The sequence below is a fragment of the Streptopelia decaocto genome (genome assembly GCF_964273445.1).
Source record: "Streptopelia decaocto genome assembly, chromosome: 1".
In the NCBI taxonomy this organism is placed as follows: Eukaryota; Metazoa; Chordata; class Aves; order Columbiformes; family Columbidae; genus Streptopelia; species Streptopelia decaocto.
In genome coordinates this window covers 59,152,548-59,175,435 of record NC_138663.1, presented here as the reverse complement: position 1 = coordinate 59,175,435, position 22,888 = coordinate 59,152,548, and the positions used below count along the sequence as shown (strand labels likewise).

General features: G+C 39.8%; 1 protein-coding gene across 1 annotated transcript in view; it reads left to right on the top strand.

Moving 5' to 3' along the window:
• RFX4 (regulatory factor X4) overlaps positions 1 to 22,888 on the top strand; it is a gene marked incomplete at both ends in the record, with an annotated part of 93,278 nt that overhangs the window by 19,581 nt on the left and 50,809 nt on the right. The window contains 2 exons of the mRNA XM_082057627.1: positions 8,559 to 8,619; positions 14,875 to 14,998. Coding sequence (XP_081913753.1) covers positions 8,559 to 8,619; positions 14,875 to 14,998 — 185 coding nt within the window. The remainder of the gene's footprint in view (positions 1 to 8,558; positions 8,620 to 14,874; positions 14,999 to 22,888) is intronic.

Here is a 22,888-nt window from a genome sequence, read left to right as displayed (position 1 = left end):
TTTTTAATAGGAGCAGGTAATTTAAAAGGTCAAAAAATACCTTAAAATAATCTAAATGTTTATTTTTAAAATTGTAAGACAATTTTAAGTTTACCATTTAGTTTTCCCTGTTTATGCAATTTCCGTTCTACTTCATTTGCCTGAAACAGAACACTCTTTGTGTTAGTTTTCCTCTCTGTATTTCATGTTAGTTCATGTTACAAGATATTAATGCAGACTGAATTCTTTAATTCATAAAGTCTCACATTTTTATAATATTCAAGCACATAATTTAAAAAATGCATTTTTAATCACTTCTTAATGGCTGAATGTCCCTTTCACTTTTTTCTTTTTTAAAAATTTTCTATTTTAAGAGAACTACTTTAGTTTGATGTTATAGTAAAATTACATACCTTGCATCATGATGTTTTAATGGATCATGGAATTTGCTGTATTTGGGCCTTACTCTTTGTTTGTCTGGGGATCTCTTTTGAGACAATATCTCTTCTAGAAGGAGAAAGGAGGTGTTAGAAACATGGTGTTTATTGGTGACTCCCAAGCTAAGGACACTGAATAAGAATCCTTAAAGACAGATAATACAACTTGGACAGGTTTGGGTTTTTTGTTGTTTTTAAGAATTAAGGGATTAGAAATTACTTTTTCTTTAAAAATAAAACTGTAGTGTGTTTTATTAAAACACGGAAAGCATCTGCTTGCTAATTTGATTTTTTATGAGAATGTGTGAGGCTCGACAAAATTCATTTCACTCTGATGCTACTGAGAAAGTGATGGAAAGAATCTGTAACGAATGACCTGTGACTTCAGACTCTATTCAACCCTGTTGACTTTAGTGAGCTTTTCCTTAGACTCACAGTTCAAGACAGTATTGTCAAGGTAATGATTTAGCACCACTAACTGTAGTAAAACAGGTTATAATGTCACAATTATAAATCTCCTTCTATGTTCTGTTTTAGATCTGTCACCCTAAACAGGTTGTAGCAAACTAGCTGTAGTTTTCAGTCAGAAAGCGAGCATGAGAAATCTGCCACATACCCAGGGACAGTAAGAAGTGGACCTCTGTGTGTTAGCAAGAGCAGATAATTCAGACAACGGCGCTGAGAAGATCAGATGGCTATTCATTCTGTTTTCTGGTGCTGGAATTAAGGGACAAGCGGTGATAATGAAAGGCAGTAAACGTAGAGCTGATAAAATAAATATATAAATTTTCTGCCACAATTTGTGTGCAGAAGATATTGTCACACTATATAATGGAAATGGGAATGAGAGTTGATTTCGTCTGGCTTCCTTCTTAATAGTCAGTACTCCCAGATGCTTCCTTTGCACTGATAGCAGCATTTTTGCAGTGCAGATAAGAGAACTAATCCACCTGAAAAGTCATCCTTGGCTTTGGGGATGAGGGGAAAGGGTGAAGATGAAGGAGTAGGAATGAGGAAGAAGTCACTTGCCCAGCAGCAAGAAGACCAATAATCTGCGAAATCCGGAACAAACCAGAAGTTTCATCTTAGAAATTATTGTATTATGTGTTCCTTTCCAGCTCTTGAGTTTTCTAACATTTCTCTAACAGTGCTCATACACCAATTAAGAAATTTCAAAAGCCATCATGTCACTCTTTATCCAGCCTCTGTCATACATTTGCCAACAGCAGGAGGCAAAAAGTTTTGAAAGACCCACGTAACCCTACTTGTATTCCTCAGAACGGTGGTCAAATTGCTGTTGTCAGTGGAGCTCCAGTTTTCATCTGCAGCCAAAAGAAGGCATTATCCTTCTTTCTCTTGACTGCTTAGTGTCTGTCTCTAAATACATTAAGTAGCTGTTGGCTGGACTCTACCAGAGAAAATGTGGCTTCGGTGTCGGGTTGTGGGGTGTTTTTTTTGTTGTTGTGTTTTTTTGTGTGTATGTAGGTTGTTTTTGTGTGTTGTTGGGGGTTTTTTTGGCCTTGCAGCTAGTGCCAACTATGAGAATTTGCACTGTGAACTGATGATGTTCTTACTCGGTACCATGCTTGGTCTTGTGACTGTTTCTTCCTGGATGTTTTTAGAGTTAATAGGTTCTTAGGACAAGAGTAATAGTTTTGCTGGTCTCCTTTCCTATACTTGGAGTATGCTACAGAACCATACTTCAGGATGTAGGGGTCCTTTGCAATCTTCTGTTCTTGTCCAGATACCTCCAGGCCTCTTGAGCCTGCATTACATTTGAAGGGAAGCAGTGACTCAGAGATGTGGATTCCCATGGTCTCACTGCTTCTTGGGGCACTTCTTACCCTCTTGGAACCTCATATGACCTCTCACAAAACACAACTTTTATACTCTAATATAAAAATTCTTAAATATTATTTCACTTTCGATTTTTTAAAACATTTTTTTCCTTCCACCACTTCCACACTCCACATGTTATTTAAAAGATTCACAGGAAAAGGGAATGGTACAGCTTCATATCTAATAATTAAAAAACTCAAACTCACAACATTTTCTGTGTATTGCGCATTAAGCCAGATTCTCCAAATTGAAATAGGGATCTGGAAGAACACAGTTCAAGGATTATTAAAGTTTCAACTTGAGTTCTGTAAGAAAGGAGTCATGACAGTACATGATGAACTGGAAGGGTTGCTTGTCCAAATTTTCCTGTATATTTAGAAGTGTGAAGGTGTAAATAGTTCCTGTGAGATAAAATAAAAGATTTGGGCTAATTCAGACTGATTTTTGCACTTCAAAAGCAGTGTTCAAAATCTGTGTTCAAACTGGAAAATGAAATGGAAGATTTATCCAATAGTGCAATGGTGGTTTGTTTTTTTAACTAAGCCTCTTATTCTTCAATTAAAAAAAAAAAAAAAAGTAGTTTAAAAAAGAGCTACTTGATTGTGTTGAAATTTTCCTTGGAGAAAATTCATTCTTTTTTAATTGTACCTACTCAATTGGAACTATGCTCCCATGTTTCTATATTTTAAAAGCATGGAGTACATCCTAATGAGCCTCTATCTTATTTATGGCTGCATGTAAGTAAGAAACAGGGAAGCTTCTCACTATTGCTTAATTTTAGCTAAGGGAAAATCACTTTTGAGGACAGTCAGAACCTAGACTGCAGGGGCTGCAGAGGAAGAGGCTATTCCTCTGAAAGGCGTGGAATTACCTGGACTAAGGGAAGGAATTTATCCATATAAAACTACTAATAATGTTATGTCCTTAATGGTTTTGACACACATGCAGGCAGCATTGGGAAGTACAGAACCCTCTATTCACAGTGGAAAGCAGAGCTTTAACTCCACTTTAGTTCTGACAGGCAGAGTAACATCAACATTTTAGAAAAAGGTGTACTAATACAGAGTCTTCACTTGGGTTTGTTCTGCTTACTGTGTTTAAGGCAGCGTGCTTAAAGAGGTGCCGAGCGTAGCTCCTATTGTCTCCATGTCTTGCTCCAAGAAGCAAGAATTCCTTTGAGCTGGACCTAAAGGCAGACAGCAGAATTTAGAGGATACTACTGAGAGTTCAGGGAGAGCCACAAACGTGAAGAAGTTACAAACAGAGCTCTATTACAGTGGCTTTGTAATAGAGTTTTGAAAGGAGAAAGATGCAGCTGCTAGCAAAGCAGCTTCAATGGAGTTTGGGAAGAAAAAGATTCTCTGTGACCCAATAAATACTGTTTTTTCTAGCACATTGATGATCCCAGTTTTGAATTTCTTTAAAGGCCTCTTCCATGCTGAGAGTTTTACTTGCAACTAAGTTATTACCTGCTTTCAGCTTGGGATAAATACCAGGTTTCCCACCTAACCAAGTACCTTGAAGATACCTTTCTTTGGAATGCTGGTAGTCCTCCTGCTGATGGTGGAGTGAGATCTGCTCCTACCTGGCAAGTGGTTTTCTCCACCTGCAGCTGTGCATCAGGAGCAGGGTTTATCCTCGTGACTTCAAGTCCTTTTGCATTTGTTATGGAAGAATTTTCAACTCTATTCCTTGGTGATGCTTTGAAGCAAGGCTTCTTCTCAGTGTCTTTATTTTCTTTCTTTACAAAATATGTTGGATTTTAAAAGTATTGAATCTTAAAAGGTATGGGTTAATTTTAATCTACAGCATTGTTCTGATGGGGACTGATAAAATGACAGGCCAAAAAGTATGGGAAAACAGCATTCCTCATTTATTTTGTGCTGTGCAAACAGATCTGGGATCAGATCTGAGTCAAGAGTTACAAAAAACATTCTGAGCTCATTAGGGAAGTTACTGAATGTGCTGCTGCCAGCTAAAATATAAGGAATGTGGTTATTTATTATTTTCTGCTAGTCAGTTACCTGATGAAATTGCGTTGTTAAACTACACAAGGTAGAATAAAGTGCTTGTATATGTAATACTGAAAGTTTGTATTTATTGGTCCCCCCCATTCCTATGCTACATCTAATTCTTTCCATCTATTTAACCAAAAAGGTCAAAGTTTTCTGAAAATAAATATTTTAGCAAACACCTGGTGAAAATGAGAAACATTTTGGCTGACAGCTGGTCCATTGGAAAAAAAAAAAATTATGTTCTCTTGTATAGAAAATTGATTTTTGGGGGAGACCTGCTAACTGTTTGAAAAAATGTTTTGTTGAAAATCCAATTGTTCAATGGGTAATATTTTGAAGGAAAATGGTGCTTAAAGGATTTTTAAAAATAAATTCAAAGTCTGTCATTCTCCTTCTTGGTTTTAAGGGACAGTTACATGATGCTGAAGAGTCTTGAAGAAGGTACCCCAGGAAGCAGACATACCTGAGGAGGGATATTTAAATTGCAGTTTATGATCTTGTTGTTTGTGTTGCTAAAACAAATCCTTAAATGAGAGGAGCTGAGTATGGCTGGCTTGTAGTGTGTCTGAGGGCAGGTTAGGTAAAGCACCTGCTCACAGTTACTCACTCTTAATGTGAGTGAAAAACAGCTGGGGGAGGGATGAAAGGGATGTAGAGACTCTAATACTGTATAATTTAGATAGTGGCTTGATGTCTGATAGAGTGGCCATATCCAGGGGAAAACTAAGTCTAGATGGCTTTCACCTGTGCTAACTAATAACACACCTTTAAATACTACCCCCCTTAAATCAAGAAAGGTAAAAGTGTTTATTCCAGAGAGGGTGGAGTAGTACCTCTTGGTTTCACAGGCAGAGGTTTAAGATTTCTGAACCTTAGTTAGAGGAGGGGTTATTTAGATCAGTGGCTTTCAGCCTTTCCAATTTGCATCTCCTTACCCTGTTTCCCCCAAAATAAGGCAGGGTCTTATAAAATTTTTGCTTACTTTTTTACATGTATAGCTGCCTGGACACTATCTAAATTGACTTTTTAAAAAATGAACTGTAACTAGGGCTTATTTTTAGAGTAGGGCTTATATTTTGAGCATCCTCAAAAATCTTGAAAAATCATGTTAGGGCTTATTTTTGGGGTAGGTTTTATTTTTGGGGAAACAGGCTAGCAATTTCCAGTGAGGCTGAAACTAACCAGTGGGTGATAGGCTTTGGCACTGACGTAGAAAATACTAATTAAGAAAATGGATGACCTTAATAACCTTAATTTGAACAAGAAGACAGTGGGGGACAGGAGGATGTCTGGGGCCCTCACATGCTGCTGATACCTAAAGGCAGCAGCTTTGGTGGTTGTACCTCGCTGCAATGTCTCCTTCCCTGCAACAGCAAGGAATCTCTTCAGTCTGTAGAAAGGCTCTGCCCTGCCCTGTGAAATGGGTCTCTGTTAGAATCACAGAATAGTTCAGGTTGGAAGGGACCTTCAAAGGTCATCTAGCCCAACCCCCTGCAATGAGCAGGGACATCTTCAACTAGATCAGGTTGCTCAGAGCCCTGTCCAGCCCGGCCTTGAATGTCTCCAGGGATGGGGCATCTACCACCTCTCTGGGCAACCTGGGCCAGTGTTTCACCACCCTCAGTGTAAAACATGTCTTCCTCAGGTCTGGCCTGAATCTCCCCTCCTTTAGTTTAAAACCATTACCCCTTGTCCTGTCGTAACATGCCCTTATACAAAGTCTGCCCCCTTCAAGTACTGAAAGGCCACAATAAGGTCTCCCCGGACATTTCTCTTCTCCAGGCTGAACAACCCCAGCTCTCTCAGCCTGTCCTCACAGCAGAGCTGTTCCAGCCCTCTGATCATTTCTGTGGCCTCCTCTGGCCCCTCTCCAACAGGTCCATGTCCCTCCTGTGCTGAGGCCTCCAGAGCTGGACACAGGACTCCAGGTGGGGTCTCACTGGAGCGGAGCAGAGGGGCAGAATCACCTCCCTCGACCTGCTGGCCATGCTGCTTTTGATACAGCCCAAGATATGATTTACCTTCTGGGCTGCAAGTGCACATTGCTGGCTCATGTCAAGTTGGTACAACTTGTGTACCCCCATGACAGTCAGCCATAATTTTCTTAAGGAGGGGAAAGGCCCCCTGCCAGTCAGTATTTCGCCTCCCACAACACTCTGCTGAGATGAATTGTTCATGACTATCTCTCTTTCACTTTTAATTTGGGAAAGGCTGGGAGGTCTCTGCCTCTTGGGCACCCACAGGGCTGCCTGTAGGTGAAGGGAGCTGCAGCAGTCTCCCTGCCCCAAGCATGAGGAGATGCCATAACTCCTGTGTGTCCCTCCCAGCCCTGCTGTCTATTCTTTCCCTGGCTGGGGAGACACAGCAGGATGCAGGACTGGACCGGGCTCTGGTCAGGCAACCTGCCTTTTGCCTCTCCATGGCAACTGTGGGACCTTCCATACCATAGAATCATGTAATCGTAGAATGTCCTGAGTTGGAAGGGACCCACAAGGATCATTGAGTCCAACTCCTATGGCTCATTTGCCTTCCCAGCAGGTGCTCTCACACCTCCAAGCCAGGCTCTTTTGTCCCCTGTTACCTGGATAAACAGTGAAACTCAGGGGCAGACATGTCTTCCCCCTTCTCCCCAAGCTCCTTCTCAGGGAAGGCTGAAGCCATGTGAACTCTTCTTAGGGTGCCTGTGCTGTCAAGGGTAAGAAGGGAAAAACAGTCATTGTTGTGAGAGAAGGGGGCTCTGACTATTTAATCCACCCAGTGGTTTGAATCCGTGCTGCACGGCTCTGCCTCCCGCTATGGAGAAGGCGCTTGTCCTGTTGTCAAGCGCCATCGGCCTGCAACAGCCATGGCCACTCAGCATTCAGGCCCCGTGTGCCGAAGGTTTGTTGCGTGCCGACCGTTTGTTTAGGAAAAACAAGTGAAAAACACAATTTAAAAGTGATTTGAAATGTGTATGTTGGTGCTATGCACTGGATAAAAGTGGGCCCCTGAAAGGCAGGGCCGGAGTGTGCGGTCCAATAATTAGAGGGCCATTGTCATGCAGATGCAGAAGAGGGGCTGCTGGCAGTGTCTGCGGGTAACTGTGAATCTGGATTTTCCTGACATTTGGGGGACCGGCTTCACAGGCTAAAGGGTGTTCAGTAAAAACAGCTTGCCCTGTATGTAACAGAAGAAATATTGTGGCGTGAGGGCTGAAGATAATGTTTTCCAAAGTGGGGTTTTGTTTGTGCATGTCGGCTCTTAGGACTGCACAAAGGGCCTCCCAATGGGGTCTGAGGCTCAGAGGTGATAGCGCAGCTCCCTTAGGATTCAGCATCCGAAAGGCTCACTTAAATAACTTCTTAAAGTTAATTGTATGAAGAAATGGAACTTCAAGCAAGGTGTACAGGCGCAGTGGTTTACCTTGGGTTTTTTAGGTATCAAAGCCTTCTACACCTAATGCTTTAATCAGGGACAAAGTTGTTAAAATATCAAACCGCGTTCGATAAAACAATGTGTCCCAGAGAATACCCTTCTGGAGATGCTGATTGTGCTTCACTCCATCTTTCACCTATGAATGTTTTATATCCTTCACAAATCACAATTTAATAGGAATTATTCAGTACATATGTTAAAATTGTTTCAAAAGAGCTAATGTGAACTAGGAATAATCCAATATTTTAGGAGTTTTATTTTTATTATCTTCTTTATTCATCTTTTATTTTAATTATTGGAAAGTTGTCAAATCAGAGAATTACCTTGGAAACAGTTAATGAGGAATACTATCATAAAAAATATCTGAAAGGGAAGAAAGTATATTATAGAATGTTTTTAATTTCAGTTTTTCTTGTTCATAATTAATCTTTTAAATTTATAAACTTCCAGTTCATATTGTATGTTAGGATCACAACCGTGGATGAATTATGTATAATGCCTCATCTAATATAAAACTTGGGTAAGGCAACTGTTCCCTTAAAGCAGGTGAAAGGGTTTTTATGTTCTGACATGCTGCTAGAGGTCTAAGACTTGCACTTCTTTTTCAAATAAATTTATCCTTTCCAATGTCATTATCCCTATGCTCCACCCTGCTCCTGCTATCAGTGATGTTTGCAAGGTTTATTGCCTTAAGCAGTATCTACAGATGCTAACTTAGAGAACATCATTATTTACATTCCCACAATTGAGTCAATATATTTTGAGAAAGCCTTGGCACTTTAGAACTTTTTAAAAATTAGATAATTCCTTAGCAATTCATAAATGCCTGAGCAATTCTCACTGAAATTACATAGTAATTTTTGTTTCTTAACAGATGAGGAGAAAGAAAATAATAGAGCATCAAAACCACATTCAACTCCAGCTACACTGCAATGGTAAGATGCCTTTTTTAAAAAATCAAGAAACCCTGTTAGTGTTTTTTCTTATACCTTTTTCAGCTGAAGAGAATAGACAACTTGGACATCTTATACAGTTCAAAATATACTTTCACTGTATGTGTTTAATCTGCTCATTAGTATCCTGTACAGCATTTCTCAACAAATGTCTTACTCTTATGGGATTTGGTTGAACATAGGAAACCTCTGATAGAGTTTAGAAGATCTACTTGGCATATTTGTTTGCCACCTTGCCAGCTGGTGATTTGTGGTTTGTCATCATTGTTATATTTATTACATAAAGAAAACTAGTACTAAGAATTTTTTTCAAGACTCACATTTGTTTCAGTGTCTTGTGAAGCCCACATTTACTGTTTTACTGAATCAGATCTCTGTAATTTAATGTAGAAGACAACAAAAGGGTGAGTTTGTGGTTTGATTCATTTCCCAAAATCCCTTGCAAATTAAGTGAGGGGGGAAAAGGAAGAGTAATTAGGAAGAAAGAGAAGATGGGGAGAGGAAAGTTTGTTAGTTTACTGTGCTATGAAAAATGAACAAGTGCTGTTCGCTATAGTTTACAGCAGTATTTTAGACTGCATGTTCTGTGATGTCACTTATGCTTCTGACATCCCTTTGTATAGGTTATCTCTTAGACTTTTGTTGACTTTTCTCTTAATTTAGACTTTTATTCTGATTTAGCTTTCTTAACGTTGTAAGTAATCAAGCATCTTTCAGGGGGTTCCTTGTATCTGGCAGAACAGAGCTCTGTTACAGAGAAGACTGGGCTCATGTTTGTCTGAAAACCCATGCCCCTTAGCTTGTTTTAAGTCTGTTAAAGAAAGGCCTTTAGTTCACCTCAAAGTACTTGTCATAGTTTCTTGGATGAAAAGATCAGATTGTTGGCAAAAAATGTGGGGTTTTTAGCAAGATGTTAGCAAAATTATTTTTTCTGCTTCCGTCAGTCTCTTGGGAGATCTAATTGAACAAACAGCAAAGAATAATTAATTCAGTAAATTTCACTCCATGAAATTCTGTAATTCTGTGAAATAACCTAATGAAATTTAACAAGGGCAAGTGTAGAGTCCTGCACCTGGGCAGGAACAACCCCAGGTTCCAGTATAGGTTGGGAGATTACATATTAGAGAGCAGTGTAGGGAAAAGGGACCTGGGGGTCCTGGTGGACAACAGGATGACCATGAGCCAGCACTGTGCCCTTGTGGCCAGGAAGGCCAATGGCATCCTGGGGTGTATTAGAAGGGGGGTGGTTAGTAGATCGAGAGAGGTCCTCCTTCCCCTCTACTCCGCCCTGGTGAGACCACATCTGGAATATTGTGTCCAGTTCTGGGCCCCTCAGTTCAAGAAGGACAGGGAACTGCTGGAGAGGGTCCAGCGTAGGGCAACCAAGATGATTAAGGGAGTGGAGCACCTCCCTTATGAAGAAAGGCTGAGGGAGCTGGGTCTCTTTAGTTTGGAGAAGAGGAGACTAAGGGGGGACCTTATTAATGTTTATAAATATATAAAGGGTGAGTGCCATGGGGATGGAGCCAGGCTCTTCTCGGTGGCAAACAATGATAGGACAAGGGGTAATGGGATCAAGCTGGAACACAAGAGGTTCCACTTAAATTTGAGAAGAAACTTCTTCTCAGTGAGGGTGACAGAGCACTGGAACAGGCTGCCCAGGGAAGTGGTGGAGTCTCCTTCTCTGGAGACATTCAAAACCCGCCTGGACATGTTCCTGTGCGACCTCACCTAGGTGTTCCTGCTCCTGCAGGGGGATTGGACTAGATGATCTTTTGAGGTCCCTTCCAATCCCAAACATACTGTGATACTGTGATACACATAAAGATATTTGGATTATTTTATCCATATTTCTTTTTGAAATCTGATAATTTAAATTTTAGATTTCAAAAACCCCACACCTGTGAGCTGATTTAGAATAGGTTGCTGCAAGTATTCAGTGTTCTGCCTTGAAGAAACTTGCAGAAAATTCCAGTGCAAATAATGAGATGGGCAAATATAAATGAAGGCATTTACTTTTGAATTATTTCTTCTTTGTAACTATTTGTATCACTAAAGGACTGTTTTTCAGAAGTTCAAGAAAAGTGAATAAAGGGGATGTCTACAGATCAAGAGAAAATTATTAAAATAATAGTGAAATGTCACAGAGGTATTTTATTCTTTTCCATTATTCACCCATACAACTTCAACATACTTCAAACAGGATAACAAATAACTATTTAACTAAAATAAAATAGGAGGTAGGGGTTACCAGTCCCAAATTTAGAACAGTGTTTGTTTTGCAGTAGAGTCTGTTAAGAGTCTTTTCCAGAGAAGCAAATAACGTAGTAGCTGAGAAGTCAGAGTTAATTAGAACATGCCAACGATACTGTTCCCAACAGAAAACATGCAAATACTGTAAACAGTCTTCTGCCAAATACTTTCAAGCTTCCTTGGTCGTAAAGGTTGGTAAATCCCTAAACTCCAGGGATATTGAGCCCTGCTGGAATACAGTGTGCATGCTAATGCTCATTCAGCAGTGTTTGCAAGAGAATCCTAGAATTTTTGATTCTGAAAAGGCTGCTCCCGTTATTTTCCTTGCCCCTTGCTAGCGTACTGGCTCACTACCTGCCTACTGTGTCATGTTTCTGAAATGTTTAGGTAGGTCAGACATTCTCCCCTTTGAGTCTTTCGGATCATCTGCAATTTCCTCCATTTTTCACACAAAAATACATGAGGGAACAGAAAGCAATGAGGTTTTCAAGTTTAATTTACTTAGCTGATGTTAAACTGAATTATACAATTGGCTCATTTATTAATAGACCTGCAAGTGAAAGTTTCCCAGCTTTGTAACCATACCATAGAACAGTTTTATGGTGGTTTCCATATGCTTTTCAGCCCATGTACTGCAGCTTTGAATTGGTATGTCCCAAATAAACTGTACTACTGGGTTTGATATACTAAATAAAACTACAAGCTCAAAAGTTGTTGTCAAATTGCTAAAGTAGCGAGCTTGCTTTGAGTAAAGATATTGAGTTTTCACTCTTCTGGAGAGCCAGACACAGCAGCATCAGGTAATTTTTGCTGCGGTAACACCTACCAACCTCTGGGTTGGTAAAATATTGTGGTCAGCACTGCACAAATGTTGCACTGAGCAATTCCTGTAGATTTAGCTTTAAGTGTTTGACAGTTTTGCCTGATCCAAGTTTTTGCACAGGCAAAAACCACTAAGTTTACCTGAATATGCCTTGGCTAAGTATGTGTCCTACCCTCTTACAGGAATCTCTGGGCCAGTTTCAGGAGGTGGAAGTGATGGGGTAAATTATTGACCAGATTTCAGGACACAGAACCAAACTTGTCTTGTGCTGGTAAACGAAAGCACCACAATTGTCTGCAGTGTCTGGTGTCTGCCAAGTTAAAGCTGGTCACGTTTTTACTGTTAGATGTTACTATCATTTACAGCTAATGGAGGCAACAGAGTGTTGGAGAACAGAAACAGAGGAAATGTCAGTAAAAAGGAAAAAGAAGAGGAAAAAAGTATTAGGGAAAGCAAAATGAGACATAAGGGAAATAAGTAAATTTTGTCACATGGTTCATTTTGCCATCAACTTTATTAGTTATTCCTTGTCTGGCATCTTGCTGAAAAGAGTGAACAACATCTATCCCATGGGGATCTATCCTTAATGCTTCTGCTTCTCCAAAGGCAAAGTACATTAAACACTACAAATGAGGAGGAGGAGGAGGAGGAAGAAATAGCTGAAGATGTCAGGAAAAGTCTAGATGACTGTCAGCCTGGCTAAATAACCTTTTCCTGGAAACATGTTTTTGTTTTGGTTTGTTGATGACACAAAATGAAGTGAAACACATAGCAAATGTAGTAGTACTGCCCAATATGTCATAATTGTGGAAACTATGTGAGCTTGAATGTAACTGTTAAGGCACGAATACACCAACACTTAGCATCCTGTGCTTATCCCCTGTTCCTGTGTTCATTATCACCTGTAAAACTATAGCTTGCTAAACACCTGGCTCTAAAACATTGGTGATTATTTCAGTGGTGAACTGGCTGACCAAATTGTGTGAAACCTGGTTTTAACTCAGTTTGGGGGGTGTGTGTGCCTGCTTCTCCAAACATAGAATTATTCAAAGCTCAGACAGCCTAATTCCATGCAGTTTGGTGGCTTGCAGTGTAGGTGCTCCGAATAATAACAGTATTGTGAAACTAAAATCAACAAAATTGTTTTCTGCAACATTTGTAAAAAGTAGTAAAAAAAGGGAAGGTAAATCATTGCTAGGTAACATTCTCCCCAGATTAATAGTTTCTCAGAAATTGTTATAATGCATCAAAATTAATCTGTTCTAGAATCCTTTATGTGATTAGCAATGGTAACATGACAGTTGTTCTGTTGCCTTCAAGTCTGTAACAACACTACAGACCTCGTTCTGCTATAGAACAATCTCATTTAATCCAGCAGTATATAAGTGTACAAAGAGGGAAATAGTAATAGGGACAGATAAAATTGTCATTCCTGTGGAAGGATTAGGTGTTTTATTGCTATACTGTAGTGGCACAAAAGGTCTCATTGTGAACTACTGGATTTCACATGGCTTTATTAGGACATTTAAAATGTTATATATATATTATTTCTGATAATGATTTGTTAGGTAGAAGATTGAGTTCATTATCTTTCCACAATACTGTAGAATGAAGCTGAATTCAAAATATGATAAAGTTGTTAAATAAAAGACAGGAAAATAAAAGAAGTGGAGCAAGATGGGGTTTTGATCATTAAAAAAAAAAGTTCAGGTATAATGGAGCATTGTTCAGTGTCAGACTAATGACTCTCTGTGAAAGAGAGGAGAAAAAGAGAAAAATTCATCAGATATGAACAGAAATAATTAACTGCTTTTCTTTCTGTCCTGTCTTGGTCACGGAAGCTGACATTCCAATTAGCAGCTATAGTATACAAACGAACTCTCCAGGTTTTGAAAGAAGGTTTTGTTAAAGCGCTATGAATTTGAGGAAAGATGCCGTGATGATATTTCTGTAGAAACCAAGGAAGAATAGATGTTGCCCATACAAACCGATTCCATTCATCCAGCCAGATATCTTATTAAAATAGTTTGCAGTCGCAAATGATCACGATAACTGAAATGGAAGGTAGGTAGGTCCTGAAAAAGGTAATGAAGGAGCAAAACTAGGTATTTGGAAGGCGTTCTACAACTATCAAATAACAGGGAGTTATTTACAGTAAAATCTGAGTTTTCTGAGAATATGTATTGATTTTCTAATATGTTTAAGAGGAAGTTGCACCCACTTTCTTCTCCTAGCCAGCAAGGCAGACAAGCACACATGTAACTATAAGCATATGAGTAACACCACTGATGACAAGATTAATTATGGTTTCAAGTTAAGTGCATATGTAAATACCTCTTGAACATTGTTGGATCAGCAATCATAAAAATGTTATTTCAAAGGAATGATTCTTCTAACATATACATTTATAATGAGCCCAGTTTCAAATTTTAAAGGTGAAGCATATGCCTATTCATGTATTTGATGCATAATTTAAAACTTTATAGTTGTGTGTTTGCCTGTGTAAATGAATGATAACAGTTTCTTCAAGGCAGAGGAGGATGTTATGTCACAATTTTATTTGGCATTGAGTTGGGATCATGGACTCTTTTTTTTCACCTTGTCCATCAACAATAACAAGAAAACATTATACAGATATGATACAGTGTGCACTCTTCAGGACTTGCAAATAACTTGCTTTAGCCACATCTGCTTCCTCAAGGTAAGGAATTTTGCAGCTGGCCAGGAATGAAAAATGTGTCATGAACCAAAGGTGGCTTGTTCTGTAAAGAATGAGAGAATGCTTTGCCTCAGTGAATGTTATTTCATAGTTGTACATATATTTGTTTACTGCAGGATGTTTTTAGGGTGTAAGAGATTACGAGCATATTTTTTTCCTAAAAATAGCACTTTGGAGCGTGGTCAAAGACCAATATCTCTTTGTGCTAATCTCTACTTGCCTGAGAACTCACAGCCTATGTTTTGAACAGCAAGCACGAATGAAATTAAGCAAGTAAGCAGTATGGAAGTGAATTGCAAGGAGCACTGAGGAACAAAGCAGAGAAAATTCAGTTGACAAGTAATACCCAGAATGTTTAATTTTAAAGAAGTAGCTTTGCACACTGTTTACCACAGAGGACATCCAACATACTTGCAGTTCTCTCTGATATTTGATTTTTAAGGCTGGAGGAGAACTATGAGATTGCAGAAGGTGTCTGTATTCCTCGAAGCGCTCTCTACATGCATTACTTGGACTTCTGTGAGAAAAATGACACGCAACCTGTTAATGCCGCCAGCTTTGGGAAGGTGAGTCCAAACAGCAGTTTGATGCCTTGAGCCCTCACTCAGTTCAGGTGAATCTGGATTATTGAAAAAAACTAAATAATCATTTACCATTGGAGAGAGAGCTATATGACCAGAAAGTCTTATGTATTCAATTTTTTGGGCAAAGGCTGAGATTTTAAGTATTTAGAAAGTTGAGATAATTCTGATCATGACTAAGCTCCAGAATACACTAAAATTTTTGATGACTTCATTGTCCAGCCTAGCTGACAGTGACATGGTATATACAACATTGGCAGATTGGAAGTTGAATACAAGTGTAAACACATCTGTATTATGACCTGCATTGCTTTACCCAATATATTTTTTTCTTAGATAGAAATGTAAAATATCAGTCATTTAATTCTTATAAGCATGATACGGAGATCCCTGAACTGACAATATCAGTCCACACTGACAAATTCGCACATTGGAGTGCAACGTCTCCTGGTGTGAAAGCTGAGGAAGGACCTAAGGGCATTTGTGTGGCACAGCAGATACAGGTTGCCAGGTTATCTTTGCACAATGATTCCTTGTGCCTCTGCTTTCCAGTTCAGCTCTAGTAAGGGCCACTACAGTTAGTCCAGACTCACAGTGGAGATGCACTCCTAGCACAGATGCAGCTGTTTCTTGTCCAGATATAAGCAGTAAAGCTTTTGTGTTATACATCACTAGCAGACATTAATGACTGGCTAGGATGTTGCATAAAGTTCTTATTTTGGATTTGCTGGTCAGGTGAAAAATAGGAGGATATTTTTAATTTTTTAATTTAAAGCTGAAATTTTACACTAGAATGTGCCACAGGTCTTTAAAACTTGTAGGCTGTGAAAAAAATAAAAAGTGCAGAGTTTACTACTGTTTTTGAAATGCTTGCAGGCATGAATCTGAAGCCGATTGTCCTGTAAGCTTTTCTCTTCTAGTTTTTGCAACATTTATTCTGTAGAAGTGCTGGGTATTCTGAGAAGGAGAAAATGTTTCTAAGTGCTTGTGTAAAGAGTGGGTGAAGGAAAAGAACGTATTTAATGAGGTGTCATTTTCTACAGTGCGTCTTCATGTAGGCAGCTTTGCAAGGCAAGTAAAATGTACCATGTTGTAACATTACTGGGTTTGTTGTGCCTTAAAGATCTACATAGCTCAGTTGATTCTGTTAGGTTTCTGTTTAAATCCACTGCATAAGTGTGGATGTAATAGTTCATTGTATGTATTATGGCTACCAAGTGGTAAGTATAGTGGAAACGTGTAATTAGGAATAGAGAGAACAAGAAACAGATTTAATGCAGGCTAATATATTTGAAACTTGGGTAAAATTTACACAGTGCTGTTTTTTCTGCTACAAAAAAATTCTTTAAGTTGTAAGGTGTAAATATTTTGAAATTATTTCGTCAGAACATAAATTTTCCAGGAATTTAACCAAATTTCAGTGTGCAGCGGTCTTGTTGCCCTGTATATTACTCCATCCTCCTTTTCCCCCTGTCCCACATACACACACCTGTTCATCAGTAGGAGTACCTTGACCTAGCAGGACAGGTACAGTGTCTTCCATCCAAAAATCAAAGCATTCCAATGTGTTCTGAAGCACTGATGCACAAATCTTGTTTCCCCTTTCTAGGGAGAGGAACCCCTACAAAATCCTCATAGTACCATCCTAAACCAGTGCTTTGTGTGGCCATTACTTTTGGGTCTGGGAACTGTGGCTTCTGCACAGGTGTGTCTAGGAACCTCAGACAACACTGGCACAAATATTGAAGCAGATGAGGCTTCTGCAGATGCCAGAGCAGACCCCAGTGTTTCTGTCCAATCTGTTATTGCTAAGAAAATGTGCTTCACAGTCATGACAATCGGCGAGGCAGACACCCACTTCAACCAGTAGCTTGCAGTCACCTTCTCCTTAGGAGCAGACAGTGCACAGATTAAGTTTTAGCCAACAGGCTTGTTATCGTGTGACTTAAATACCATATTGGCAATGTGTGTTGCATAAATGCCTTGGAGGCAGTGCAGTGAAATAGGTGCCGTTTGAGGGCTTCTGTACTTAGCTGCTGAAGCAGAGGCCCCAGACATGTTTGTCCTCACTGGGAATCATCAAGAGCCCTGCAGCTGTCATCTCCTCCAGAGAAAGGAGTTAGTTGTTCTGTGAAATCATAGACAGTTCGCCTTTCAATGGACCACATTGAATTTATGATTCATCTTTGAACTTTAGCTCTGTGGGCAATGTTAAACATTTAGGCTATTTCTTTAACAGACTGGTAGTTTTTAGAAAGAGACATGGAGTTCAGCACATTAAAACAATCTGTAATAAGTAACATCCGAATGTATTGTTACATACTCAGTTACATCCCAATTAACAGAACAGTGTTGATTTCACTTTTAAAGATGCCACTGGAGACATATGATATTTGCCTGAAAGTGATTTGTCCAGATTAAGGTTTTGTAGACAGCACTTCAGCCCATGTGTACTTCTTAAGCCTGATGTAAGTCAAATGTGTCCACAAGAGTGTGACAGGGAGAACAAACAAGTTGTCCATGAACAGCTGAACTAATGTATCTTGTTTCCTACCAACTGCCACATTCCCTAAATCTACAGCTTTACCTAAATTTTATATGTTTCCTCTATCTTTCCCTGCAGCACATTCAGTTATTTCTAGGTCCCAGTCACTACATCAAAGTCTTGCTTCTTTCAGTTTTCTCAGATATCTGCTGCACCTTCCTTCTACTTTATTTTTAGACTTCCTCACGTCTGTCTATTTGCTTGTCTCTTCCCTCCATGCCAACAGCTGGACAAGAAGCAGCACATGGGGTAGCTGGTTCAGAGCAATAGAAATGTTAACTGGTTGCCCCACACTCATGGTTGTCCAGTCAGTGCCAAATGGCTCAGCTAAATCCTGAGCTTTCTTCCCTTTCTTGTCCTCAGCATGAACATCAATGTGTTCTCCCCATTCTTCAGCCACTGTTTTCTATTAAACTTCTAGGACATGGATTGGACCTCGGGCATTTGGTAATATTGGATGGGTGAAACAAAAATTGCTTTGCAGTGTGAAGAGATTAAGAGAGACAGTGATATGTCATAGACTGTTTGCCGAGGAAACCAGGCTAATTGCAACAAAAGTAACAAGAAGAGGAAATAATTACTGTATAAATAAAAACCTTTAAAAAAACAACCTATGCTCATAAGCCACATATAAAATAAGGAAGACTCTAATATGGTTATTAATGTGATATATTCTTATTTGACAATGTGAGCTGTGGCTTCAATATGTTAGTCAAGATTTTAGTGTTTTACTCGCCAAATTAATATACATGAAAATTACAGGCAGTTTTGTCTATACTAGCATTTGCCAATCTCCTAATAGCTATGCTACCTAGTCTGTCATTGCAGAACTTTTTTTTCCCTGCAAAAGACAGGAGCAAACCCTCTTTTACCCATAATCAAACAGTGACCAGGGAGGGCCCTGTATTTGCTGGCTACAGCTCAGCGTCAGCAACTGGAGACTCCAGTGCTAAACTTCTGCTCTTACTGTAGGCAGCAAAGCATATTCTCTTCAATGGGATCATGATTTCACCCAAAAGTGAAGCAGAATAAGTCAAAAAGTTCCATGCAACCAGTGGGAAGGCAGGGAAGTACAGTGAGGAAGGGCAGGTATGTCGCTGAGTTACTAACAATAAAATGTTGTGTACGAGAAAAAGCTGAGAATGTTAATATTCTCACAGTGAACATGTTTAGACTGTGAATTAGTCTTCAGTCAGAAGGAGTGAGAGCCCTGCTGCTGGGGTCATTTAAAAAAGACAGCGACCTTGTGACCCTCAGCCCTGTGCTGCAAAAGCCCTGGGCTCTGCTCTGGGACCCTGTGGACTCGGGCAGCAGTTTAAGGTGTTTCCACGTGGAAGTTCTGCCACTGCCTGCAGCAGAGAGGGCTGAGCAGGTGTTGGTGTTTTGTTGTTGTTGGTTTTGTTTTTGTTTTGTTTGTTTTCTGAGCAACATGTTAACATAAAATGTCAGCGATAATTAATACACCGAGCTAAGAATTGTATTCGATGAAGGCACTGACTCATTCTCACTGGGTTTAGTTGCAAAATCTGAATCATTCTTCATCAGGGACTTCACTGAATCAAAAAGCAGGAATGTTTTGAGCATTTCCAACTCCTTCAGTAGTCATTTTGTGTGGGTGGGTTCTCTCCTAGCTGTGGCATGTCAACCAGCTCTTGAGCTGTATTGGTGCGTCCCTGAGCTTCTCTTTCATTTTTATTTCCAACACTGATTTTTGTCCTTGTTTCTCTTGTGACCCTGTATGAACCTTCTTTTCTTAATCAAGCTTCTTGAAGAAGTGATCCTCCTCCTCTGTGCTGATTTCCCTTATCCTCCACGTCCTCAGTTCACTGCTTTAAATTTACTGTGCAGTGCTAAGTCACATCCCAGACCCTGCCATCTCTCTCACGAACACTTAGTTTCCCGTGGTGCAACCTCTTTTGCATCCTCATGTAGCGTTCTTCCCACAACTCCCATATGCCCCCTGGAGGTTAAATATTTTCCTCTTTTGTTTTTCCTTTTTTCTTTTGGTGCTTTCCTGCCATGTCTTTTGACAAGCAATAATAAATTAATATTTGAAAAGGAAAACGAGAGAGGCTGACACTTTGCAGGGTGGTTCACCCCCAGCCTGAGGTCCCTTCACATCACTCTGGCAGCATAAAGAGGTTTAGCATGGATGCAGGCTCATACAGATTTTAGAGCCTCTTTGTTGCTCCCTCAGTGGCTTTGCTGTAATTGAAAATTAGATTCCAATAAACTTATTTCACTAAATAAAGAAGAGTAGAGTCCACAATAGATTTGAAATACTGATGGGAAAAAAGATCTTTTACATTTTTAACCAGTATTTCCAGACCATTTCCAAAAAATGGACCGAGGCACAGTTATAACAGCAGAAAACTGTGTTGATTTTTTTTCCAGAGTTTGCTTTGCTCCAGAGAAGTACACGCTGTACCAGCCAGCATCCCCTTTTATCACTATGCACTGTCTCTATGCCCAGAAGTTTTGCCAGCAGGACTGTTCCTCCAAGCATGATTAGCATAAATAGGTTTTACAGTTTCGTGCTATCATACTGTAGATATTTAATGTTTTAAAAGGACAGACAAGTAGCCTTTTGGAAACCTCTTTGATAACGACATTGTGATGTGATTGCATTCTGATTTGTCTTTGTATTGAAATGCACACGTCTGGAAATTGCATGCTGTGCGTAAGGAGATAGTTCTGAAGATACATTTTTTTCCTTTACTCTCAATTTGCTCCTAAGTAGCCTCAATAATAACTGGCATAGCAAAGCCATATTCACTCTTAGTGGTCTCTTCTCATAGATTAAAACTGCACTTGCTTTATTGTTAACAATTCCAACATACGGGATGGGTTTTTTCTTAGAGTTGTTATTTTTTTTTTTTCTAGTCAATATATAAAAGAAGAACTGGGGAAAAAAAATCAATCTAAAGCTGAGGATGTGATTTCTGTTATTGCATTGAAAGACCCTGTCAGTCTGTCAGCACTATCTGAACCGTCCCTGGTTTTCCTTCATCCCTTTTTAACAGCTAAGGCTCCTGACTGAAGGACCATTAACACCAGCATGACTTTTCTTCCCAATTCAGCATCTTCTGGGACAAGCTCCCCTGAGGAGGCCACAATAACACAAGTTAACACCGCAACACTGCAGAAGCAAGCCGTTACATTGGTGTGGAGAACGGGGATCCTACGATGTAGCTAGAAAGATCTTTGCCCATTGGTTCTGTGTTATTGCAGGTTGCTGACTATTGCCTTTTTCTCCTTGAGGGTGGGGGGTAAGAAAACCAGCAAGAACACCTCAGTTTCTTCTGAGTGACTTCTCCTTTCCCAAAGCTTTGCCCTCTAGCAAAGGGATTTTTACTGGCTTTGCCACATGAAGCACCTGGCTTCTAATTGGGTCTTCAGCGTGAAGTAGAGCAGCCTCTGGGCTGCTTTACCTCATGCCTTGTCAACACATCCCAGAGGCTGTTCTTACAGCACAGGGGCTGCCAGAGTGCAGGGCTCCTGGCGCTCAGCCTTTTCCCACAGATATGCTGGGTGATGGCAGTAAGTGTGCTGGCACCAGTACAGAGTGGGGGGAGTTGTGCAGGGTTTTAGATCTGCTTGGCTTCAGCAAGTCAGCACCAAAAGTGGCTGCAGCTCAGCTAAGCATCTGAGTCAGAGCATTTGGTGTTTGCAGCTTTGTTAGGATGCGGTAATCTGTTTGATCATGCCTTAGGCTGAATTCCATCTGGCCAGAAGAGCTGCTGAAGGAGAATATTGTTGTGCATAGATGAATTTGAGGAGAGGTCTCAGAAGCTTCACTAAAAGGTCCAGTTCAGCTGGAGTTCCTCATGGAGTCTAATCTCCATAGCAGGCAGAACTGGGCACAGGCATTTAGGGAAAGTGTCAGCAGGCTTTTCTGACTTGCTTTGCAGGATCAGTAGAGATGTGTCAGTGCTAGAAACAAGATTCTTATCCTATAGCTGTTCTATAAAATGATGAAAGAGAATGGAAAGAAATGAGAAGGTTATTGAATCTAAACAGACAAGAGATCTGGGGTAAAGAATACAGGACATGTGCACTGCAGTCTTTTCTCCTGGGCCATGAAAGGAAGTGAACAAGAAGTAGAGAGGGTATTGATACAGTCACACCTTTTCTCCATTGTCTGGTTGGGGTTTATTTTGTTTGCTTTTTGTTGTTGTTGTTGTGTTGGTTTTGTTTGTTTGTTTTGTTTTGTTTTTTGTTGTTGTTGGGGTGTTTTTTGATAGTTTGGTGGGTTTGAGGGACAGGAACAATATTTTGTAGTGGGCCAATTTGATTATGCTGTTTCTTATCAGTCAATGTTTCTTGGGGTGAAGCTTTTTTGACCTTTTCCTTGAGGTAATGTGGTATTAAGCCAGTCCCAAGCCATCTCTGAGCCAAGTGGTACCTGTTAACACAGGTGTTAATAATAAGGCTGTCTCAGGGCAGGAGTTTCAAAAGCACTGAAGCAGATGGGGAAACCCCAGAATGACCCAGCTGGAGCAGTACTAGGCCAAAGACGAATGAGCATAAAAATCCTACACTTATCATGTAAGACTGAGGATATCAGTGTTGTTTGTGTTTCACGGCAGTGAGAATAAGGAAAGCATAACTGGGTGGGAGTATAGCTATATTTGGCATAAATGGTTTCTTTCCTGCTGCCATGGCAAAGAAGTTTAAGACTGAAACACTACAGAAGAATTTGATAAATAAACATAGAACTTCTGTACCTGACTTGGTAAAAGAAAAACCTGCCCTCTAGTTATGAGACTTGAAACCTGAGTTAAATAGAGCCAGGCCCTGTTATGAAGAATTGCTATCTACATTCCACTGTATGTAGAATCTCTCTAGAACATCCCAGTGCTACAGAGCCCAGAGCCTGAAATCCATTTCTCATTCTGGCAGAGTGCAAATTCTGGATTCCAAACTAATCTGATTTTATTTCATTAGTCTGGGAAGTTCTAGAAGCACGACTGGAATTATTACAAATAAAAAGGAACAAGAGTCATGAAGAATAACATCCCTTTAGATCAGATGCGCTAACAAAATGAACATGCCTTTTGAAAAGTAGCAATTTAAATCATTCCAGGGAAAAGACTTCTAACATCCTCTTCCTATTGTCTCAAGCAAAATTTAATGTTTTGACACAGGGTGGGAAGAAAATATGACTGCAGAAGTTTCCAGATCTCTCTGATTTCTTACATCCTTATTTGTTTGCATGAAGACAAACACATAAGATGCTTTTTAAGTTTTTTTTTCTGCCTAATTTGTTTTGGTATCTCACATCATAGAATAATTTAGGTGGAATGATTGTGAAACATAAAATTCACAGT